Genomic DNA, 20019 nt, shown 5'->3' with positions numbered 1-20019 from the left:
GCCTCGTCCAACTTCAGGTGATATATCTATAATGAAGGGTATAATCAATGATGCGGAATATCTTTTCAATCTTCTTTCGAACCGTTCATGACCAAAACCAATTCAGTCTAACCCAATTTCAATTTCATTCTAGAACATATCTTCATCGCTACTCCTCTGTCTACCATGCCTTGCGATATGTCTCAAGGCGGACGCACGTTCATCCACGAAATGTTTCTCCAGGTGAGTCTTGAGTTTGGGTATATTGGTGATGAACTCATCGCATTTGTGGCATGTTAGAGGTGTGTTGAGTAATCTTTCGGCATCGGCCAAAGCCTAGCAAACCATGAATCATCAGCATTACGAGAGTGCATACACCTGCGCAACGCTAACGCTGAGGCTAACGCTCACCTCAACTCTCTCTTGGATATTCGAATCATCCTCTAACCATCTCTGCACCTCCATGATTGGAATGAAAAACCCCAAATCGGGTCGAAATGAATTATGATGTTTTTTAGTTTTCAAAGATGGTGATATCCTATCATCCGAAATCACATGTAAATGTATATGTCTGAATTCCCAATGTCATGGTCAGCCTGAATTGCATTCACGGGTTATTGAAAGTAAAAACCCACTTCATTGAAGGTATAGCATGAAATCCCATATCAACCTTCCACTCAAATCCCTCCGTTTTCAACATTTCATCTTTAATCATTTCCTCAACTTCCAACGCAGTATTATACAAGGCTCTCATAACTTCATCTCTTCCTTGTCTGTTCTGAGAAAGTAATAGACTCTTCAAGTCGTCCAATGCATTTAAAGGTATGATAGATTCTTTCGAGTCGGGATCGGATTGAGGTGGGAATGGATAACGAGGTAAGATCAAAAAATGATATTTCGCTTTAGGGTAAGAATCAAATATCGCTATTGTATTCTTATTCGATATCAGTAATTTTGACGGTGCCAATGACGAACGAGGATTAGATAAGGTAGCATAATTTCGGAGAGCATCTAAAGATGGTCCACCCATTGAGAATAGACTACTGGATCGGGAATGTTTACCATTCCGATTCCGACGAGTGGAAGTGCTAAGTTGTCTTCGAAGAGATTGTGAATTCCTTCGATTTCGATCTTGAGATGGGTTTCTGGAAGATGTGGATGGACGAGGTTGTCTATCACTCGATCGAGATCTACCTGTTGATGGACCAGGAGGAGCGGGAGTTTCGTCCTCTGAACCCGGCGAATCGGGCGATATGGGAGCGAAGCAATTGCCCATTATGATTACAAATGATCAGATGTTGAGTAGTGATATAATAAGTTGAGGTTTTCAAGAATATCGAATGCCAAATCCGAACCCGAATCCGCCGAATGCCGAGATGATGAAGGTGAGGAGTATTGGGTTATCGAGATGGATTCGTCACAAGAGAGCGATCATAACGTGGACATGTTGATTAAACAGCGGTGGGAGATGAATTACGATTGAAGTAAGATCAGATCAGCTTTTTCATGTCAATGGTACATCAAAAGCTGTTATAAGTATCCAAAAAAAAAATGTTGAAAATGATTATTGACATTTCTGTGGTAAGGAAATTCAATGATCTGAATAATCCACCGCCGATACAGTATCGTAACGAGAGAAAAAGAATTATTTTCGGGAATACCATAACATACCGTTATGGTTAGTGGGATCAGAAGTGTTATAGAAGGATGAAAGGGGATATCCTAGTCTACTCGTCTTATCGGAATATTCCTTTGCATGTTTACATCTGTGAAAAGAGCAAAGGTCAGAAAATAAGATGTGGCTTAAGGGTCACCTCTTCACTATCCATGATATGTCTCGGGGTGTTTGTAGATGAAATGGACGTGATATAGTACTACTACTACTGCAGCACAGTACGAGTATCACGAACATGGGTGGAGCTGATATAGTACCTTTCAAGCGTTCCAGAACGTGAAGAGGTGAAGTAGATGTGGGTGTAAACGAATAGTCACATGGAAAAGACAAACGATCATTTTCGGCTTGGGTGGAGCGATGAAAAGGAAAGCAAGGTCGAGACCGTTTCATGAGACACTTACCTTGTAAGTTATCTCTCTGGACCACCAGCAAGATGTACTGGACGAGTATCCCGATGTTGAGTGGTAAGGAGATGGGAGATTAGATTAATGCTTCTTCCTTTTATTCCCTTTTCCTTGTTCCTCCCTGAGTCTCGACTTTGTTTGAAGAAGCAGGTCCAGTAAGCATGAAGTGAGGAACGAGACACGAACATCCAAAGATACGAGGGGTACGAGGTCACGAATTTTAATTTATTGCAGGGTCTTTGAACTTTTGGTCTTTTTGGTTCAGCTGGAATCGATCGCAGCAACAAGCATGGTGAGGGGGAGACGATGACGTAATGACATTCACAAACACACCGCGACCGAGTGGCGTTTCACATGGGCGCTCCCCGTTTGCACAGTGGAGATTGAGCGGTAAACCGAATAAGAGATGCATGGTGGTACATATCTCATGATGAGTGCTTGGTATGGGTATGAGGAAGCGGGCTCCAACGGGGAATTGACTGCATCTGTGTGGTTATCTGCGCTGGAGATAACATGTAACATGTGTTACGTTAAGTTCGAGAGTTGGTAGTCACCTTGCCGAAGGAGTGTCAGATAAAATGGTCAGTTATGGTGTTGGGCATCACATTTGGTGAGCTGTAGACAGGTAAGGTGGTAAACTTCTCTGTCCTGCCCCTACTGTCCGACATCACAACAAACAAACACCAGAGAATTGCATGATGAATCGTCCACGATGTACAAGAATACATGCTGTATCAGGCTGATATGGGGCTCACTAACTATAGCAAAGAGCCGTTTCGGCCGTAATCCTTAGCCTGATATCATGTGGAGGTCGACCAGTCAAATCCATCGTCATCTGACAAGTTACAAGTGTACATTCCTCACGCATATCGGCGTATGAACTATTTATAAGTGTAAGAATGATACGGTATGACGGTTATCAACATGTACACCACCAAGCACAAGCATGTGGTCTACACTGCGACTAAACTAGCCTAAGTGTAGGACAAGATGAATGACGACGTTCACTCATATCGATAATCATGGGGACCATGGTCGGTTATAAGAACTACCATAACAGCCATGCTTTATGAGGTATATGTATTCCCATGTATACACTCTGCGTTATAAGTTCTCGGAAGAGTATATAAACATACTATCATAGTCATGTTACCACTGACCCTAATCCGCTCTCGACTTGTCTCTTCTTCTCGCAGACAAATCTGTAATCTGAACAAGAATAGGACATTCAGCACAACATCATCGAACATGGTCAAAGTGAGTCAAGCTCAACCTTACGGGTATTTGTGTGATCCCTCACAAGGTATGTGCGAGCTGACATGAGATGAATCAAGGTTCTCGCAGTACTATATAAAGGTGGTCAAGGTGAGAATTGCCCATCATCCTCTTATTCAAGTACAGTCATGATACTGATTCACTCCTGTTATAGCCGCAAAAGAAGAATCTCGTCTTCTCGGTACGATCGAAAACAGTCTTGGTATCTCTGAATGGCTCAAGAAAGAAGGTCATGAGTAGGTTTCTTCTCATCTAATTACAGTCGACTGTACTCTCTGCGAAATGTCAAATGACAATGATCATGAAATGCTAACAATATATAACCGACTACACTCGCATTTAGATTCATCGTAACGGATGACAAAGAAGGACCAGACTCCCAATTTCAAAAACACATAGCCGATGTAAGCATACCATCCTCCACCATATCCCTCATATCTGATATTCAATACTGACTTATCTGCTTGTGACCTTGTTTATTTGTTCACTTGCGAATACCCAGGCTGAGATTCTGGTTACTACGCCTTTCCATCCTGGATACCTCACCGCGGACCTCATTGGAAAAGCAAAGAACCTCAAGTTATGCGTTACAGCAGGTGTAGGATCAGAGTGAGCATTATACTTCTAGAATGTCGTACAAAGTATCAGTAAAAAAAACGTTGAGCTAACCTGGAGAGTTGTATGACAGTCATATCGATTTGGATGCTGCCAACAAGAAGAATATCACCGTTGCCGAGGTGAGTTGCAAGTCACTCATATTTCCGAATTATGTGAACTGACGTATCATTCGGATTGATGCGATTAGGTATCTGGATCGAACGTGGTTTCAGTTGCAGAGTATGTCTATGTCCATCTCTTTGTTTCCGTTTATCACAAAAATGATAATCAGTGTACAGTATATCATGTTGACATTGTTGTCGTTTGTTTTTCCAGACACGTTGTGATGTCGATCCTGCTTTTGGTCCGAAACTTTGTCCCAGCGCATGAACAGATCTTGGCAGACGATTGGAACGTTGCTCAAATCGCTCGTAACGCATTCGATCTCGAGGGTAAAACGGTCGGTACAGTAGGTTGCGGTAGGATCGGATATAGAGTTCTGGAGAGATTGAGAGGTTTTAATTGTAAAGAACTGTTATGGTTTGATTATACTGATTTACCCGAAGGTAAGTCGCATCAATCTCTCTCACCATCAAGTAAGTCACCGTAGTGCTAACTCCACGAAGATAAGAAAACACCCGATTTCAAGAGGGTGGATAAGTTGGAAGATATGTTAGCGAAATGTGATGTCGTTACTATTGTAAGTGTTTCATCTTGATCCGATTTCCGATCGATTATTCGAGTACTGATACCTTCGTATTTGTTCTTGGTACTTGGGATAGAACTGCCCTCTCCATGAAAAGACCAAAGGTCTATTCAACGATGAGATCATCTCCAAGATGAAAAAGGGAGCTTGGTTGGTGAATACCGCTAGGGGAGCTATATGCGATAGAAACGCAGTGAAGAAAGCTTTGGAGAGCGGCCAATTGAATGGATATGCTGGTGGTGAGCTCATCATTTGACACATACAAAAAACGTCAGTAAAATAAAGCTAATGTGTTCACATTGTTTAGACGTTTGGGGTTAGTTGCGATTATATGTGGCGATTTTACAAAAGGTTCCAATCAGCTGATGAATTTGATATATAGACGTCCAACCTGCTCCTAAGGATCATCCTTGGAGACATGCATTCAACACTCTCGGAGGAGGTAATGGTATGGTCCCACACTGTAAGTTGACACCTCAGCAGGTGACCGGGAAAAGAGTCTCCCCTGACTTGAGACACTTTCTTGCCTAACTCCTGCAGATTCCGGAACCACCCTCGATGCCCAAGCTAGATATGCCAACGGCGCAAAGGATATCATTCAAAGATACCTCGCGGGCAAAGAACAAGATCCAGCCAATTTGATTGTTATCGATGGTGATGTGCGTGATTCTCATTTCAAAGAAAGAGCAAGGAAAGGTTGAGAAGCTGATTTCGATTGTACTGAACAGTACGCTTCCAAAGCTTATGGTCAAAGGGAGAAGAAGCCCACTGGCCAAAAGCCCGCTGGTCCTTAATTAGCGAGCGTGAGCGCTGGAACAGGTACCATCGTGTTTGGCGGAAATAAACAAAAGAAGAAAGAAGAAAGAAGAAAGAAGAAGAAGCAAATGACCAACTGAATCATTGTAAATGCACAATGTATCATATGCCATGTGTATCACTCTCATATGTCCGTCTGGAATGGCAATACGAATCAGAAAGAAGAAATGTATGCATTTCATTCTCCTAGCCTCGTTTACCCATGGAAGAGAGGGATGTTCGTCATTATGCTAAAATGTATCTATGTTGATGAGAATACGACGTGCGTGGTAAATGTGCTTGCTGTGTGATTGGAAAGTGGCCGAGTCAGCATTCAACCCGATATCAAAGTTGATGAATGGGAAAGAGTCCTTGCTGGTCCTTGCGAGTCGGTAATGGAGGATCGAAAAGAAATGTACTCACTTTGTTGTACAACTATGTTTCTTATATACAATATGTTGATGAGGTCGTCCATCTCCTCCGATCCGATTCTAACGGCCTATCTATCATTGATCAGTCAGGGATCAGCTTTAGTATCAAATTTGATTGGATTTGTATTTCGCCCTCGACCAGATAACACATCGTAAAATCCTCTCCTATTTCTCATATGCTTTACTGCCCTTTCCCCCCCTTCTACTTTCATTCAACATCCCCTCCCACCGCCTTCCACCAATCCAATACAAAATCCCCTTAGCCCAAAACAGCGTATTCAGATGACTCACCTCCTACTACCATTTCTACCTCTCTTCCATGAACCTCCTCTTCCCACGCTGATTCATCATAACCACCACCTCGTTCCTCCTACCATCCATTGATCCTATGGAACCCATCGATCCCATCGAACTGCCATCTAATCTAGCTTCACCATGCGATTTGACAGGACAGGGAAAAGCAACCACTATAACTGCTCCTAGGAAAGTCGCTGTGAAAAGTGTGGATAGGATGGAACGCTGTTTTGGTCGGAAGTGAGTTAAAAGTAGAGGGGCCATGTTTGTAACTGGGCTGAGTTGAAGTGATGAGAATTGGAGATTCTGAAAGACGGTTTCGTTTTGTAGTTTTTGCTTTGTCTCGAGGAATGTGTTGTTTGGTCGATGTGAAGAAATGCTTCTCCTTTTGTCTATGTGTGATGGGTATATGTATTTTGGGAGTGTTGAGCTATATGATCATGAATTTCAGTCGCTCCAAGATGTATATATGAGTAGCGGAATGGGAAGGAAAACATCCTCAAAACGATTGGTCCAACCGGATCCAACCAGAAAACATTTCATTCCATCTCCTGACATATTTGATTCCGCTCTCTAGGGTCACATGGTCTGCACGTGGCCAAAAGGACAGCTCTCACCTGGGATTACCGCTCTGCTTCTGCTTACGATCATATTGATATGGTACATATATGGGTAAGCGTAATATGTATGGTTACGTATATAATGATATTCCCTACTCTAGCTCTAGTCTGTATCTCGACTCTACTCTATCTATATCTACTCTACAACAATAGTTTTCCCAGCAGGTAGAACGCAAAATTGATCTTCCGTAACATCCAATTTCTGTCTAGCTATCTCTAGGTCTAAGGGTGGTTTATTATCTATGTTTACCATTTCGCAACAAGAATCATTATTAGCTACATAAACGTATTATAGATTATAGAATGGAATTACTCACACGCCTCATCACTCATCAACCATGTTCCCCAATGTTGAGCCACACTCTTACCCACTTTCATCTGCAAGGCCATCCTGACTGCTCCCTCAGGGTCAGTATGCTGGAGATGCATATGCCATCGTGGCTCGTACGATCCTATAGGTATAGCAGCTAAGTCTATGGGGCCTAGTACTCGACCAACGGCATGATACAGTGTTGGTGAGTACCTGATACATCCATACGACACAAAATAATTCGATCACGTCAGTCACATCACAACGGATCATCGTGCCTTCAACATGAGACTCACCCTGTATCACCTAGATGTATGAACGATTTGGGTTTTTTCGTATGTGATTTGACGTGGAACGCGGCCCATAGCGTCGCATTGGTGTCCAAAGGTGATCTAGCTGACCAGTGCTACATAACATCGAGAAACGATAGTTCAGCTTATCCTTGGCTCCCGCCTGTCAGCTGACTCACCATAGTAGGTACAGCGGTAATAGTAAACTGTCGATCTTTCTGACCCGGTCTTGATAACGTGTGCTGACTTTGCTCCCACCAGCTAGACCGATCAAAACAAGCATTTATATCAATATTACTGTTTCACTGGGAGGATGATGAATTATCACTCACTCCAGCTCTGTCACTCTAGTCACACCAAACTTCCGTATAAAAGGTGCTACACCCTTGGGTACAAACCATTCGCAACTATCTCCTAGTTCTTTGATCGCCTCAGGATCTAGGTGGTCGAAGTGGCTGTTTCGATGTTCTTACGTATCAGATGATGCACTTCTTATTTGGTCAGATTATAGGAATGTTGATTTTGTTTCAAACATGATATATGGTTTCAACATCGTATATATACTAGAGTTCTACTCACTTATGCGAAACCAGTACCACGTCCACCCTCTTCAACTCACTTAATTCACATGGACTAGGCCTCAGTCGCTGAGGAGCAATACGTGAAGGTAAAGTCCGATCGGACAATGCTGGATCAGTGAGGATAGTGAGATTATCGAGCGTAACGTATGAAGTCGATTGACCGAGCTGCGATTTACATATAATTCCTATCTCATAAGCCTAACCCTCGATGAGAAGCAATGGTCCTCTAAAAGGATTCAGACTTACCCATGTCAGAGTCAATTTATCGGTCACATCGACATTCGAACCTCCACTACCTGAATTCCGACTTGTCGAGATTGAGCTCTGTTTCTCTGCTGAAGAGGACGAAGAAGGGTAAAGTAATGAGAAATCGGGTCGTTCGAGTGGTAAGTCCGGTATAGGTCTTTCAGGTGGTACTCCACTATTCACACAATCAAACTAGTCAGCTTATCGGTCACGATTTCATAAGTTGGAGTGAGAAAGTGAGGAAGCTAACCCGTTGTAGAATAGTTTAAGCGTTATGGTAGAAATGATGATCTTCCATAATGCCCATTCCTGAATATCTTTAACGTTAGCTTGCGTTGGATTGGTTCGCAACAAGCATTCCTTATGATGACACCTTGTATCGAAGATGATTGAAACCCACCCAAGCACCTTGTTCTCTCCATTCTACGTACGGATTCCAATACCTCCCAGCAAACTTCAAGCTTGAATACCTACATATAACCTCTTGGAATCAGCTTACACGTTTATTGCTTAGCATTGTATGAAGCTGACCTTTTCTTCAAAGCTTCCCTTTCGATCTCTTCAGCAGGTCTACTATAATCCGGTCCTTCACCAGGTAAGCCCATGAGTGTATGTGACAACTCTCGATTACGTTCCCTTATATGAGATCGCCGCAGCGTATCGGTGTATGCTATACGTCACTAGACAAATTAATACATTCTCACCAGCGACGTGATGTATTTATCAAATCGAGAAGACGAAGAGTAGCTCACCATAGTACCCCAGCCATGCTCCTGTCCACGCTACAGGTAAGATGATAGCAGCTCTTTTCAAGCCGTACAAACTTGCTGCGTACATCTTGGGTGGTCGATGGTCTGTTGATCGATATTGATTGTGTATGTTTTTGTTACTGATACATCTGTCAAATCATTAGATGTCTATGTCTCCTCTATTTCTACTGTCTTCTATACTCTATTTTAATCTTGTGGTTCAGTCGATTCTTCGTTGCTATTGCTGTTGATGATGAACGGAGAAGGATATAAAAGTCGATCATCTTGAAAATCCAAATCCACAGTCAAGGATGGATGGTGAGTCATGTCCACGTGGCAAAAAGGATATTCCAGCGAACAAAGCTCAAGCCCAAATGAGCCGTTCCGATTTATCCGCGCTATCGATGTCATTTTTCGAATCATCTCTGTTGATTCGTCTGCTTCCCAGCTGTCTACACATTCCCATACCTCAAGATGAGCAGACCTCAGATACTCTTACGAGAAGCTCTCAAGGTCACTTCGACTCCGAGGGGTGTGAATATCGCAGGTCCATCGAGATTAGCTATAGCTTCACCCAGCCGGTCCAATGCTTCGACATATCCAATCCACCATGGTCATCGCCATTACGCTACTTCGGTCTCTAGTAATAGTAGCAGCAGCACCAGTAGTAGTACCTCAACGATCATACAGAAACCTCAGCCTCATCAACATCCAGCATTCGAATCGCTCTCACAGGAGCTATCCTCGACTCAACCATGTTTCGGTGCTAGGGGAGATGAGATTGAATTGTTGACTTCCCCTCAGATGTTCTACGGACGGCTGATAGAAATGATCAAGAGGGCCAAGAGGAGGGTGTTGATAAGTAGCTTGTACATAGGTACGGAGGAGGGCGAATTGGTAAGTTTCGTGTTACATTACCTGATCTCATTTATCATGATTTTATCGATATTCATTCTTTGTCGTCTGATATTTAAATTGATTCGCTTCTTATTGTCATCCACCTTGACTACTGATCAAGTCATTTCAAGTAGTCATGACGCTAATTCTATGTACACTATCTCAGGTCGAATCAATACGTCAGGCATTAACCAACAATCCTCAACTACGTACAGTCTTCATGTTAGATTATCATCGATCAACCCGACTATCTCGAAACTCTTCTTCGTCAGTACCACCTTCCACCGCTCATCTGCTACTACCCCTCGTAGAGGCTTTTCCGGATCGTTGTGAAGTATGGTTATACCGTTCTCCGAAATTACGTGGACTGCTGGAGAAGATCGTTCCGGAGAGGTATGACGAAGGGTGGGGTACCTGGCATGGGAAATGGTATGGTGTTGATGACGAGGTATTGATAAGTGGGTGAGTACCTTTCTATCTCATCGTGTCAGATCTAGTAGAAGAGAGTCATTTGATGTTGACTAGTCTGCATTGATATTACAGAGCCAACCTCGCGTCATCGTATTTTACAAACCGACAAGATCGATATATTCATTTCAAGTCCAACCCCTCATTGTTGTCCTACTTATCATCCCTTACTCGACTATTCATTCAATACTCATACCTCTTACATCATTCACCTCCTGCACACATCTCACCAACTTACACCGTCCCTTTACCCAATCCTTCTTCCTCTCCTTCATCTTCAGGCGGTACTTCACGAGCATCCTTGATATGGCCCAGTGCGTCTATTCACCCACGTCGATTCTCCACCCATGCTCTAGCGACTCTAACAGCATTCCAAAACTCTTGGAGATCGTCCAATGCCAACAGGTCAAGAAGGGTAGATATCGATACGTGGTTTTGGCCAGTGATCCAATCTGGTGTACTAGGCTTGAAAGAAGAGGAAAAGAATTTGGTAAAAGTTTGGAATGCGATTAAGAAAAGTTATGAGAGTGATGAAGAAGGTAGTAAAGTCAGAGTTGATTTGACATCAGGTTATTTCGGTTTGTATAAGGAATATAAGAGGTTGGTATTGGATAGTCCGGCAAGTACTCAGATCATAGCTGCTAGTCCTAAAGTGAGTTAATATACATCCAATCCCAGTCCTTTCCTACAAAATAAAAGAAAATCAAGCTGAATTTGCATTTGTTTCGCCTTCGGTTTTAGGCAAATGGGTTTTATGGGTCGAAAGGATTCTCAAGGTTGATACCAGAGGGATATACGTTGTTGGAAAGTAGATTTCATAGAGAGGCTGTTAGAAGAGGACGTGCCTGGGATGAAGAAAAAGGTTCAGGTGTGAGATTGAGAGAATGGGAGAAGGAAGGTTGGACATATCATTCCAAAGGTGAGTCAAGACACCTCATATATCCATGGGTAGAGTGGTACCATTCCTGCTGCGTCGATGGAAGTGTTCCAATTTGAAGCTTAAATCTCATATCCCATATTTCATCATTTTATAGGAATATGGTTATCCCCCTCCTCCTCCTCCACAGCATCATCGACCTCTAACCCATTCCTGACATTTATCGGCTCGTCCAACCTGTCCACTAGATCATTGACATTGGATACAGAATTATCCCTAATCATGATGACATCTTCTCCTACCTTGCGAAAATCACTTGGACAAGAAGTGAAAACTATCAATAAGGATTCCAAAGATGTAGGTGAGGACACGTGGAATAGTGAGGATAGGAAAGTAAGTTGGTTAGCTTGGGTGTTGGTCGCGTTGGGTGTAGAAGGGATGTTGTGATTTGTGCATTTGTAAATATGGAAAGATCATACAATCCATATATATATCAATATTTTCCTCATATATCCTGCATTGTATACAATGCTCCAAACGCATAAAGCATAGAGACATGTTATCTACACGATTCATCAATGGATTGGATAGGACTGCGCCAAGAAAGAAGTGCCACATTGGTGAAAGCATGTTCTAGCATCTTTTGTACGAGGGGAGTGAGGAACGGAATTATCCGGTGCATGCTATATAAGCTATGACGCAACCCTGCCAATCACTGAGCTGCAGTAGTAGATCCACTCACTCGTCACCGCTGAAAAAGAGATAACACAGCAACCAGCTGCGACTGGAAAATCCATTTTTATATCATCCACATATATCTCAATTTATACAAAGCGTATCAGATATACACCAATATCACACGATCATCCAATAACTAGATCAACCTATCAACTCCTATAAACACTTCCAAGATGTCTCAACCAGGTGAATCAGTCGCAAACCCCATCGTACCCGCTCCCTCAGCTCCATCTCCCATCACTTCCACTTCCACTTCGACCGCCACTGCCCCTGCTACTTCAAGTGGATACACCATCCACGTCAGTGGATTGGCCACCGAAACTACCGAAGACAAGTTGCATGATTTCTTCTCTTTCTGTGGGAAATTGATCTCGGTGAAGAAAAGTGGGAATGAAGCGGATATCACTTTTGAGAAATTGAGTGCCATGAGGACTAGTTTGTGGGTATAGCTGTAGCTCTTCCTGATATATCTCTGAGGAAGTCAAAGACTGACACCTGTATTTATCATTTGAATAGGATGCTCAATGGTGGCACTGTAAGTCTCATAAGATCTTTTTACTTCTTATCCAGCTTGACCAACGTATCTTACGTACCCACCCAATATCACCTTCCTTAATGCCTTCCTCAGACTGGCTTTCTCGACTCCAAAATATTAAGTGCTAATCTCGCTCCACTCCGCAGCTCGACGGAGCCCACCTCGAAGTCACCTCAGCCTCTGACGCCGAGCCCAAGACAGCTTCTGTCCTTCCTACCGGAGCTACCGGCTCGACCGCCATTGGGGCTACCGACGCCCCAATCGGTCAAGAGGATAAACCCAAGGTCGGTACCATTTGTATTTTCTTCGCATATTCAGACTATCAAGCTGATTCATAATTTGATTAGGCCGCTATCGTTGCTGAGTACCTAGCTCACGGATATGTTCTCGGTGATAACATCATCCAAAAAGCTATTGATATCGATAGTGAGTATCGCGTTCCTCCTAAACCGACAACCATCTATTAACTAAAAATTCACTACGTCTGTCACGTCCACCTTGCTCATCATATTTTATTTGCACCATAGACAAACAAGGCATCTCCTCTCGATTCCTCCAATTCTTTAACTCCCTCGACCAAAATATCGGTAACAAAGTCGTGGGCGAGAACAAGACCGTCTCAGGTAAAATCAACGAAACTGCCGCTGCTGGAGTAGCCAAAGCTAGAGAAGTTGATCAACATCGAGGTTTCTCTGCCAAATTGCATGATTATTACGCTAGGATCTTTAACAACCCTTCTGTACAAAAGTGAGTTTTGTCCTTTTCTCCAGCTCGGTGTTCAACGTTGATGTATGGTATGCGATTTCCTGCTAACCCGATAGGCCCCGTGATAGGATCGTACAATTCTATACTACTACTCAAAAACAGGTTCTGGACGTTCATGAAGAAGCCAAGAGAATTGCTGTGAGTGTGACCATCCTTTCTGCTGCTATGGAGTCGCTCGGCTAATATGATGTGATATGTCATAGGAAGAGAAGAAAACCCACGCTGCACCCATCCCTCCAGTCAACGCTACCGCTGACGAACCTGGTGCTGGTGCCGGTATCACCACTGCTCAAGCTCCTTCGACTGGTGCTCCCGCTCCAGGTGCTGTAGCCCTTGGTCCTTAGACGTTCAAAAGTGAATTACGACAGGAGAGAAGGGATATCTTATACCTAATTATTATACATCGGAGTGTTGTGTAGATTGAATGGAATTATGCAGTTGTCAATTTGATAGATAGGCAATACTTCAGTCATTCATTCATCATACCCATGGATTGGACAAACTATACATAAACCATATACATATATGGTATATAAAAATCTAGGCTATATTCCAAGCCATAGTAAACCCCCGCAGTCCCAGAGTAGTCCTGATCGAGTTATCCTCCCTTCTTCAACTTGGTATCGAAGGAGGTTTTGAGTATGAGGACGTCACCAAATTGCACTAAAGCCTTTTTATGTATATCGGGGTATAGTCCTAACGACCAGACACTTCTCTTAAAGAGACTCCTCCACCTAAACCTCTGGAAAGAGGTTAGATGGGGAACATCGATATAAGGCTACCCCACCATTCCCATACCAAGTTCAATCTCCATCCATACCCTCCACGTCAAACGCTTCTATGGGATTCCTTTACGGATAAGATGGAGAGGACGCATTTCTGGTCGGGAATTACTTGGTTGAAATTAACTCAAGGATCCGCTAAGATCGGTCAGACATCTTCTTCCATAAGGGAAAAAGATGAAAGGGGGGTTGAAATTCCAGGACCTTGGCCCGCTCGCGAGTATGAGATGGAATTGGACTATGAACCATATAGATAGGAATGTCAGTGATTGAAGTGAGGTAGAGAGGTATGGTCGAGTGAGTGACTTACGGTCCAATCCATCTTGGTTCGTGACGAGCATTGTGACCTTGGAGCTATACGGTAACGAATCGATATGGTATCAGCTCTGGAACCTTTCAAGCTCCTATGGATCGCCTTGTCTTATTTTGATGAGTATGATGGCTGATGCTCACCTGCGGGAGTGTTTCTTGAAGGAAAGAAAGAAGAAAGAAAAGCAAAAATCAAAAGTCTCAAAAATCAAAATGCAGAACGTCGAATTCGAGAGGAATGCGACTCGACCACGAGGCAATTGAGGCAACGGGAATACGCGGCGTTTTGAAATTGGTATATATCAGAGTGTCTATTACGTAACACCTCCTGCATACCACATTGAGAAGCCAGGAAAAGGGCTCAACGGGACACTTGCTGACAGAGGCATTGGTATTGGTGCAACATGCAGGACTAAAAGTTGACAGAGTGAACCACAGGAATTCATGTGATGAAGCTCCTTCGCGCCCATACTGAAAAATGATGTACGCACTCAATCAATCATAGAGTTATCTAATCTCTCATCGTGTAATGGTACGAGTACTCAAGGAATTTGCCGCAAGTTGAGAAAAAGACTCGTCGATCATTTAATGGCTCGTCATCCAGGCACCGATCGGATTGTTCACTCTATCCAATCAAATGTCCAACTTGTACGTTAGAGCTATAAATAAAGTTATGCTTTGTTCTTGATGTTGAGAAGACGAGAAGAGATGGCGGTCATCTACAGTCAAAGGTATCTTGGCAACGAGGAGCGAGTGATGGTTCTCATCATGTCGGAATTTACGTATATATATACGCATCCACATCAAAAAGATATCTTCTTCGTCACCAACTGACGAGAACATATTTATCTGATATCAGATAAAACGTTTTGACACTCTACTTCTCATCACTATCATGTTCTCACTAAAATCGATCTTAGCTACTTCTTTGGTAGCTTCCACTGCATTCGCTCATTTCACTCTCGATTATCCTGTAAGTGTGGTCTTCCAACTAATCTCAAATTCAAGATTGCTAATGAATAACAATCCGTATTATAGACTTCGAGAGGCTTTGACGATGATAACGAACCTCAAGTAAGTTGGCATGTCCTCTCTGCTCATCATGGAGAAGCAAATTGCAATGGAATATCTCAGCTAATGTCCTTTCCACAGTACTGCGGTGGTTTCCCCAATGTAGCTTCACCAAGACAATCTTTCCCCTTAGGTCAAGGTCCAAGCAAGTGTCGCATGTCTTCTTTTCTATGCTTTCGATGTACCCCATCTTCGATTATTCTTGTCGGTCAACCTGAACCGACTCTAAATCCTCAGCTGACATTATCATATCTGTCATCCCCTGATTCCAGTCTGGATCGACTCGCACCACACTCTGGCAACAGTCGTAGCGTTCATCTCGACCTCTTCCAGTCCCACTTCATTTGACGATTTCAACACCACTTCCAACGGGACCAGTATCCCTTTGGCCAGTCCGATCTTCCAGGTCAAAGAAGGGGAAGCTTGTTTTAATGTTGATTTGGGTGGATTGGGCGTAGGTTTGACTAATGGGAGTCAAGTGACATTGCAAGTTCAATATGACGGTGTGAGTACATGTCCCGCTTAATGACTAACCTCTCCTTCACATCACCACTCCACCCCACCTATCTTTCTTGAATCATCTTTCAAGGACCTTGTTACTGACAGATCTATATGATATACAGGGCGACGGAAACCTCTATCAATGTACCGACCTGGTCTTGATCGAGGGATACTCTGTCCCATCAAATGAAACATGTACCAACGACGCTTCCACCGCATCTAACGCTTCCACTACGACTTCGGGCGCAGCCACCAGTGCAGCTTCTACCGCGTCCTCATCTCCCTCCGCGTCAGCCTCGGCCTCTGGATCATCTAGTGGTGCGTTTGCGAGAATTGAAGTAGCTGGTCTGGGTGTGATAGGGGGTTTGATCAGTGTAGCTGGATTGGTTCTACTTTAGATCTGAGGTACAGCGATTCAGTCTTGGCATTAAGGTAGATAGATGTAACATACAGTAGATGGTCATAAGCAAGAAGTGGTAAAATCAAATCGTATCGTACAGAAGTTCATGTCATGAGCCGCAGAAACAGGTAATCGGTCTTACATGCAGATAATATGTTCATACAATGATCAACCAGAATAAGCCTAGAGCGAGCCTGCTTTCTAATGAAATGAGAGTGTCTAACCCTGCGAGAATCCCTCTTCAGGCAGAGGCAGTACAGTCTTGTGTATAAACATCTTCACGGCCAAACGTAACACTCACCATCTAGGACGGCTCATCCGAATCTCCGTTTTCGATTGATCATGTCACTTCCCAACCACTTATCACTGACCAACGTTCCTTCCAGATCGTTTCTGCACTCTATGTTCTGATATACCTAAGGCAGACACAGAGGACCAGTTAAAGCTCTTCGAACGTGCTGGATATTGTAATAAGTCGTGGAGCGCTGAGGAATACTTCAAGAGAGGCAATTTGGAATACCCGTAAAGCATAAGCGATCCAACTGAGAATTTGGAAACAGACAAATGCCGGTGGACATCAGGCGGGGCTGTTTCCATTACCTGGGATTCCATTCCTCGTTGGTTATATGCATGATGATTTGGAAATCGCCGTTTTAATGTGAGGGAATGACGAGACTAAGTATTCAGAGACATACTCAAAGGATCAACATGGTATGGTATGGTATGGTATGACCAAAAGAGAGTAGAATACTGTACATATTCAGTATCAAACGTGCGTTCGAGTACAAATGATGTCGATCTAGCAATTGCATTGCGAAGCTGGAAGAAAGTCAAAATCCCGAAAAATCACTTACGGTATACCGCATTTCTTGTCCTATTTATAGATCATCTTGACCACATGACTCTAAAGTGCAATACTGAAGGGTAAGCAGATATCTTTCAAGTTACTTAAAAGTGATCGACAAAGGTTGAAATAAGTGAGAAAATCGAAATTCTAAATTTGGATACGTTAGACGAACGTGCGATAAAAACTGGATTCTTCGCATGTGTATTGTGTATACATACATGTAAATGGCATACTATTGAAGAGATACCCGTTGACTGATACGAGAGTAATGTGTAGTGCATCTCTTTCATTGGCTATATCAATAAGAATATAGGTTATTGCGAGAAGGATGACCTAGTCTATTTATAAACATCCAATCTCAAGAACGTTCTTGGCTTTTCATTTTCACAAAATGCGGTTAGTCAGTCTTACTATGGGTTGACGAGTATCTTACCGGCCATTGGGATTGGAGCAGGCAGTTCGGCGAGGGCAAGACTCCATACGTTACACATGGGTCGAGGTTCTGAAGAATTTCTGACCAGCTCCTGTGATTTTCTTACGGCGAATCATATATATTGGACTACAACCCACCCATAGCAACAAAGTTCTATCTATCCTCTGCTTTCCTTCTAAGCTTATTGAAGATATCCTAAATCTCATATTCACCAAAACCTCGACTGTAGAGGATAGCTGTGAACTGTGTTTGACACGATACGAGATCGAATCAGACGATAAACAAAAGATCTTGGTCATAACATCATAACCACGTCAGATCAACATGTCGAGACAATTTGAAGTTGAAAAAGCACGAGCTGAAGCTGTCGTAACAGCTGGGGAGAGACGAAGAGCAGCTCTCGCCGAAATCGACGAAGCCAAATTCTCATGGTTCCACGCCAAGGCATGTATCGTTGCTGGTGAGTGTGGTTTTTCAATCCCATACCAATCCCACCATTGTACTGCACAGACAGACGAGTTCTCTAGGCGCTGGTCAACGACTGACAATCTTAACTCTAGGTGTCGGTTTCTTCACCGATGCATACGACATTTTCTCCATCTCCATCGCTGCCACCATGATTGGATATGTTTACCACAATGGTGGATCCAACACCACGAACCAAGATCTGGGTATCAAAGTGGCTCATTCGATCGGAACATTCTTTGGTCAATTGTTATTCGGTTGGTTGGCTGATCACGTTGGAAGAAAGAGGATGTACGGTATTGAATTGGTACGTGAATCCCTTGCACAATCACGGACTGTTCACAGGTTAGACCACGGTGCTGACTGGGACGATTGACACTTTACAGATGATCATCATTGTCGGAACTCTCGGTCAAGCCGTCGCTGGACACGCTGCTGGCATCAGCATTTACGGTGTAATGATCATGTGGCGATTCATCATGGGTATGGGTATCGGTGGTGACTACCCCCTCTCTGCTGTCATCACCTCCGAATTCGCTGCCAGACGAATCAGAGGTCGAATGATGACCGCTGTCTTCGCTTCTCAAGGTTGGGGTAACTGTGAGTAGTTCATCGCTCATCAAAACAACCAAAACAAACACTTGCTAATGTCAATTTGATATGACATAGTGGCATCCGCCATCGTCTCTGTCATCTGTATCGCCGCTTTCAAGACCCAGATCCACTCTCAGCCACTTACCAACATGAAGGCAGTGGATCAAGTATGGCGTTTAATCATCGGTATCGGTTGTGTTCCAGCCTGTGTTGCTCTTTACTTCCGATTGACTATCCCCGAAACTCCTCGTTACACGATGGACATCGAAAGAAATATCAAACAAGCTTCTCAGGATGTCGATACCTACCTTACATCCGGTACATACGTTAACGATCCAATCCATAACAACGAGCGAGCCGAACTTCCTAAGGCATCTTGGGCCGACTTTTTCAGACATTTCGGTCAATGGCAAAATGGAAAAGTCCTCCTGGGTACTGCATGGTCATGGTTCGCTCTTGATATTGCCTTCTACGGTCTAGGTCTCAATTCAACTAATATCTTGACTACAATCGGATTCGGATCCTCTACAGCTTTACCAACAAAACAGGAAAACATCTATCAAACCCTATACAATGCCGCCGTGGGAAATATCATCTTGGCTGTTGGAGGTTTGATTCCAGGATATTACTTCTCGTTCCTGTTTATTGATTCATGGGGTAGAAAACCAATTCAATTTATGGGCTTCTCCATTCTTACTGCTCTCTTCGTGGTCATGGGTTTCGGATACGACAAGATCCTCTCTACGGGATCAGGTAAAAAAGCTTTCGTCTTCCTATACTGTATGGCGAACTTATTCCAAAACTTCGGTCCGAACACTACGACATTCGTCATTCCAGGTGAAGCTTTCCCTACGAGATATAGGTCTACCGCACATGGTATTTCAGCTGCATCAGGTAAATTAGGTGCCATCGTCGCTCAAGTTGGTTTTTCAAGAATGATCAATATAGGTGGTAAAAACAAGTTCCTCAAGCATATCTTGGAAATATTCGCCTTGTTCATGTTAACAGGTGTGTTCTCAACTATGCTCTTACCTGAAACCAAAGGTCGAACATTAGAGGATTTATCCCAAGAATCTCAAGATCACTTCGTACATGACACGAATGTCTCCCCGTCGACATCACCTTTGCATAAAGGTCAAGGGAGCGATTCGAATTATGCGGAAGAAGATCCTCGATTAGCTGCTCAAGTATAATCCTTGAAGCTTGGAATGAAGGCAACAAAAAAGATAAGGGAAAAACACTTTACAGATAGACAAAACCGTTCGATCTAATTTACACACTCTCACTTCAACATTCACTTTCACCCTAATGATCCTCATCTACCTGCCACAACCGTTTTAAATAGATTTAGTTACATTATGCAGGCTTATCTTTATAATATACTT

At 43.2% G+C, this 20019-nt stretch overlaps 8 protein-coding genes across 8 annotated transcripts; 5 read left to right on the top strand and 3 right to left on the bottom strand.

Moving 5' to 3' along the window:
• Positions 1-129: 129 nt before the first annotated feature.
• On the bottom strand, positions 130-1255 carry L199_000431 (uncharacterized protein; the record flags this gene model as incomplete). The annotated part of the gene is made up of 3 exons (XM_064886198.1): positions 130-315; positions 391-550; positions 615-1255. The coding sequence occupies 3 exons, from the start codon at positions 1253-1255 to the stop codon at positions 130-132; spliced, it is 987 nt and encodes a 328-aa protein (XP_064742270.1).
• A 2051-nt stretch (positions 1256-3306) lies between these two features.
• L199_000430 (uncharacterized protein) lies at positions 3307-5430 on the top strand (the record flags this gene model as incomplete). Its single annotated transcript, XM_064886197.1, has 13 exons — positions 3307-3315; positions 3393-3423; positions 3488-3569; positions 3677-3737; positions 3836-3942; positions 4022-4070; positions 4139-4170; positions 4267-4496; positions 4557-4630; positions 4713-4875; positions 5019-5099; positions 5177-5295; positions 5365-5430. 13 exons carry the CDS (start codon positions 3307-3309, stop codon positions 5428-5430), a joined length of 1104 nt encoding a protein of 367 aa, XP_064742269.1.
• Positions 5431-6168: 738 nt separating this feature from the next.
• L199_000429 (uncharacterized protein) lies at positions 6169-6420 on the bottom strand (the record flags this gene model as incomplete). Its single annotated transcript, XM_064886196.1, has 1 exon — positions 6169-6420. The coding sequence occupies one exon, from the start codon at positions 6418-6420 to the stop codon at positions 6169-6171; it is 252 nt and encodes an 83-aa protein (XP_064742268.1).
• Positions 6421-6912: 492 nt separating this feature from the next.
• On the bottom strand, positions 6913-9040 carry L199_000428 (uncharacterized protein; the record flags this gene model as incomplete). The annotated part of the gene is made up of 11 exons (XM_064886195.1): positions 6913-7016; positions 7094-7299; positions 7383-7492; positions 7556-7637; positions 7709-7831; positions 7956-8122; positions 8204-8378; positions 8454-8512; positions 8604-8673; positions 8735-8873; positions 8956-9040. 11 exons carry the CDS (start codon positions 9038-9040, stop codon positions 6913-6915), a joined length of 1320 nt encoding a protein of 439 aa, XP_064742267.1.
• Positions 9041-9426: 386 nt separating this feature from the next.
• On the top strand, positions 9427-11641 carry L199_000427 (uncharacterized protein; the record flags this gene model as incomplete). The annotated part of the gene is made up of 5 exons (XM_064886194.1): positions 9427-9849; positions 10016-10311; positions 10393-10969; positions 11059-11236; positions 11352-11641. 5 exons carry the CDS (start codon positions 9427-9429, stop codon positions 11639-11641), a joined length of 1764 nt encoding a protein of 587 aa, XP_064742266.1.
• Positions 11642-12105: 464 nt separating this feature from the next.
• On the top strand, positions 12106-13576 carry L199_000426 (uncharacterized protein; the record flags this gene model as incomplete). Its single annotated transcript, XM_064886193.1, has 7 exons — positions 12106-12371; positions 12449-12467; positions 12614-12751; positions 12815-12893; positions 12995-13214; positions 13301-13370; positions 13436-13576. The coding sequence occupies 7 exons, from the start codon at positions 12106-12108 to the stop codon at positions 13574-13576; spliced, it is 933 nt and encodes a 310-aa protein (XP_064742265.1).
• A 1642-nt stretch (positions 13577-15218) lies between these two features.
• On the top strand, positions 15219-16293 carry L199_000425 (uncharacterized protein; the record flags this gene model as incomplete). Its single annotated transcript, XM_064886192.1, has 5 exons — positions 15219-15296; positions 15362-15397; positions 15476-15539; positions 15667-15899; positions 16018-16293. The coding sequence occupies 5 exons, from the start codon at positions 15219-15221 to the stop codon at positions 16291-16293; spliced, it is 687 nt and encodes a 228-aa protein (XP_064742264.1).
• Positions 16294-17899: 1606 nt separating this feature from the next.
• On the top strand, positions 17900-19827 carry L199_000424 (phosphate:H+ symporter; the record flags this gene model as incomplete). The annotated part of the gene is made up of 4 exons (XM_064886191.1): positions 17900-18035; positions 18136-18347; positions 18427-18640; positions 18710-19827. The coding sequence occupies 4 exons, from the start codon at positions 17900-17902 to the stop codon at positions 19825-19827; spliced, it is 1680 nt and encodes a 559-aa protein (XP_064742263.1).
• Positions 19828-20019: the final 192 nt, after the last annotated feature.

The sequence above is a fragment of the Kwoniella botswanensis genome, chromosome 1 (assembly GCF_036426115.1).
Source record: "Kwoniella botswanensis chromosome 1, complete sequence".
Taxonomy (NCBI): Eukaryota; Fungi; Basidiomycota; class Tremellomycetes; order Tremellales; family Cryptococcaceae; genus Kwoniella; species Kwoniella botswanensis.
This window is presented reverse-complemented; position numbering and strand designations above follow the sequence as displayed.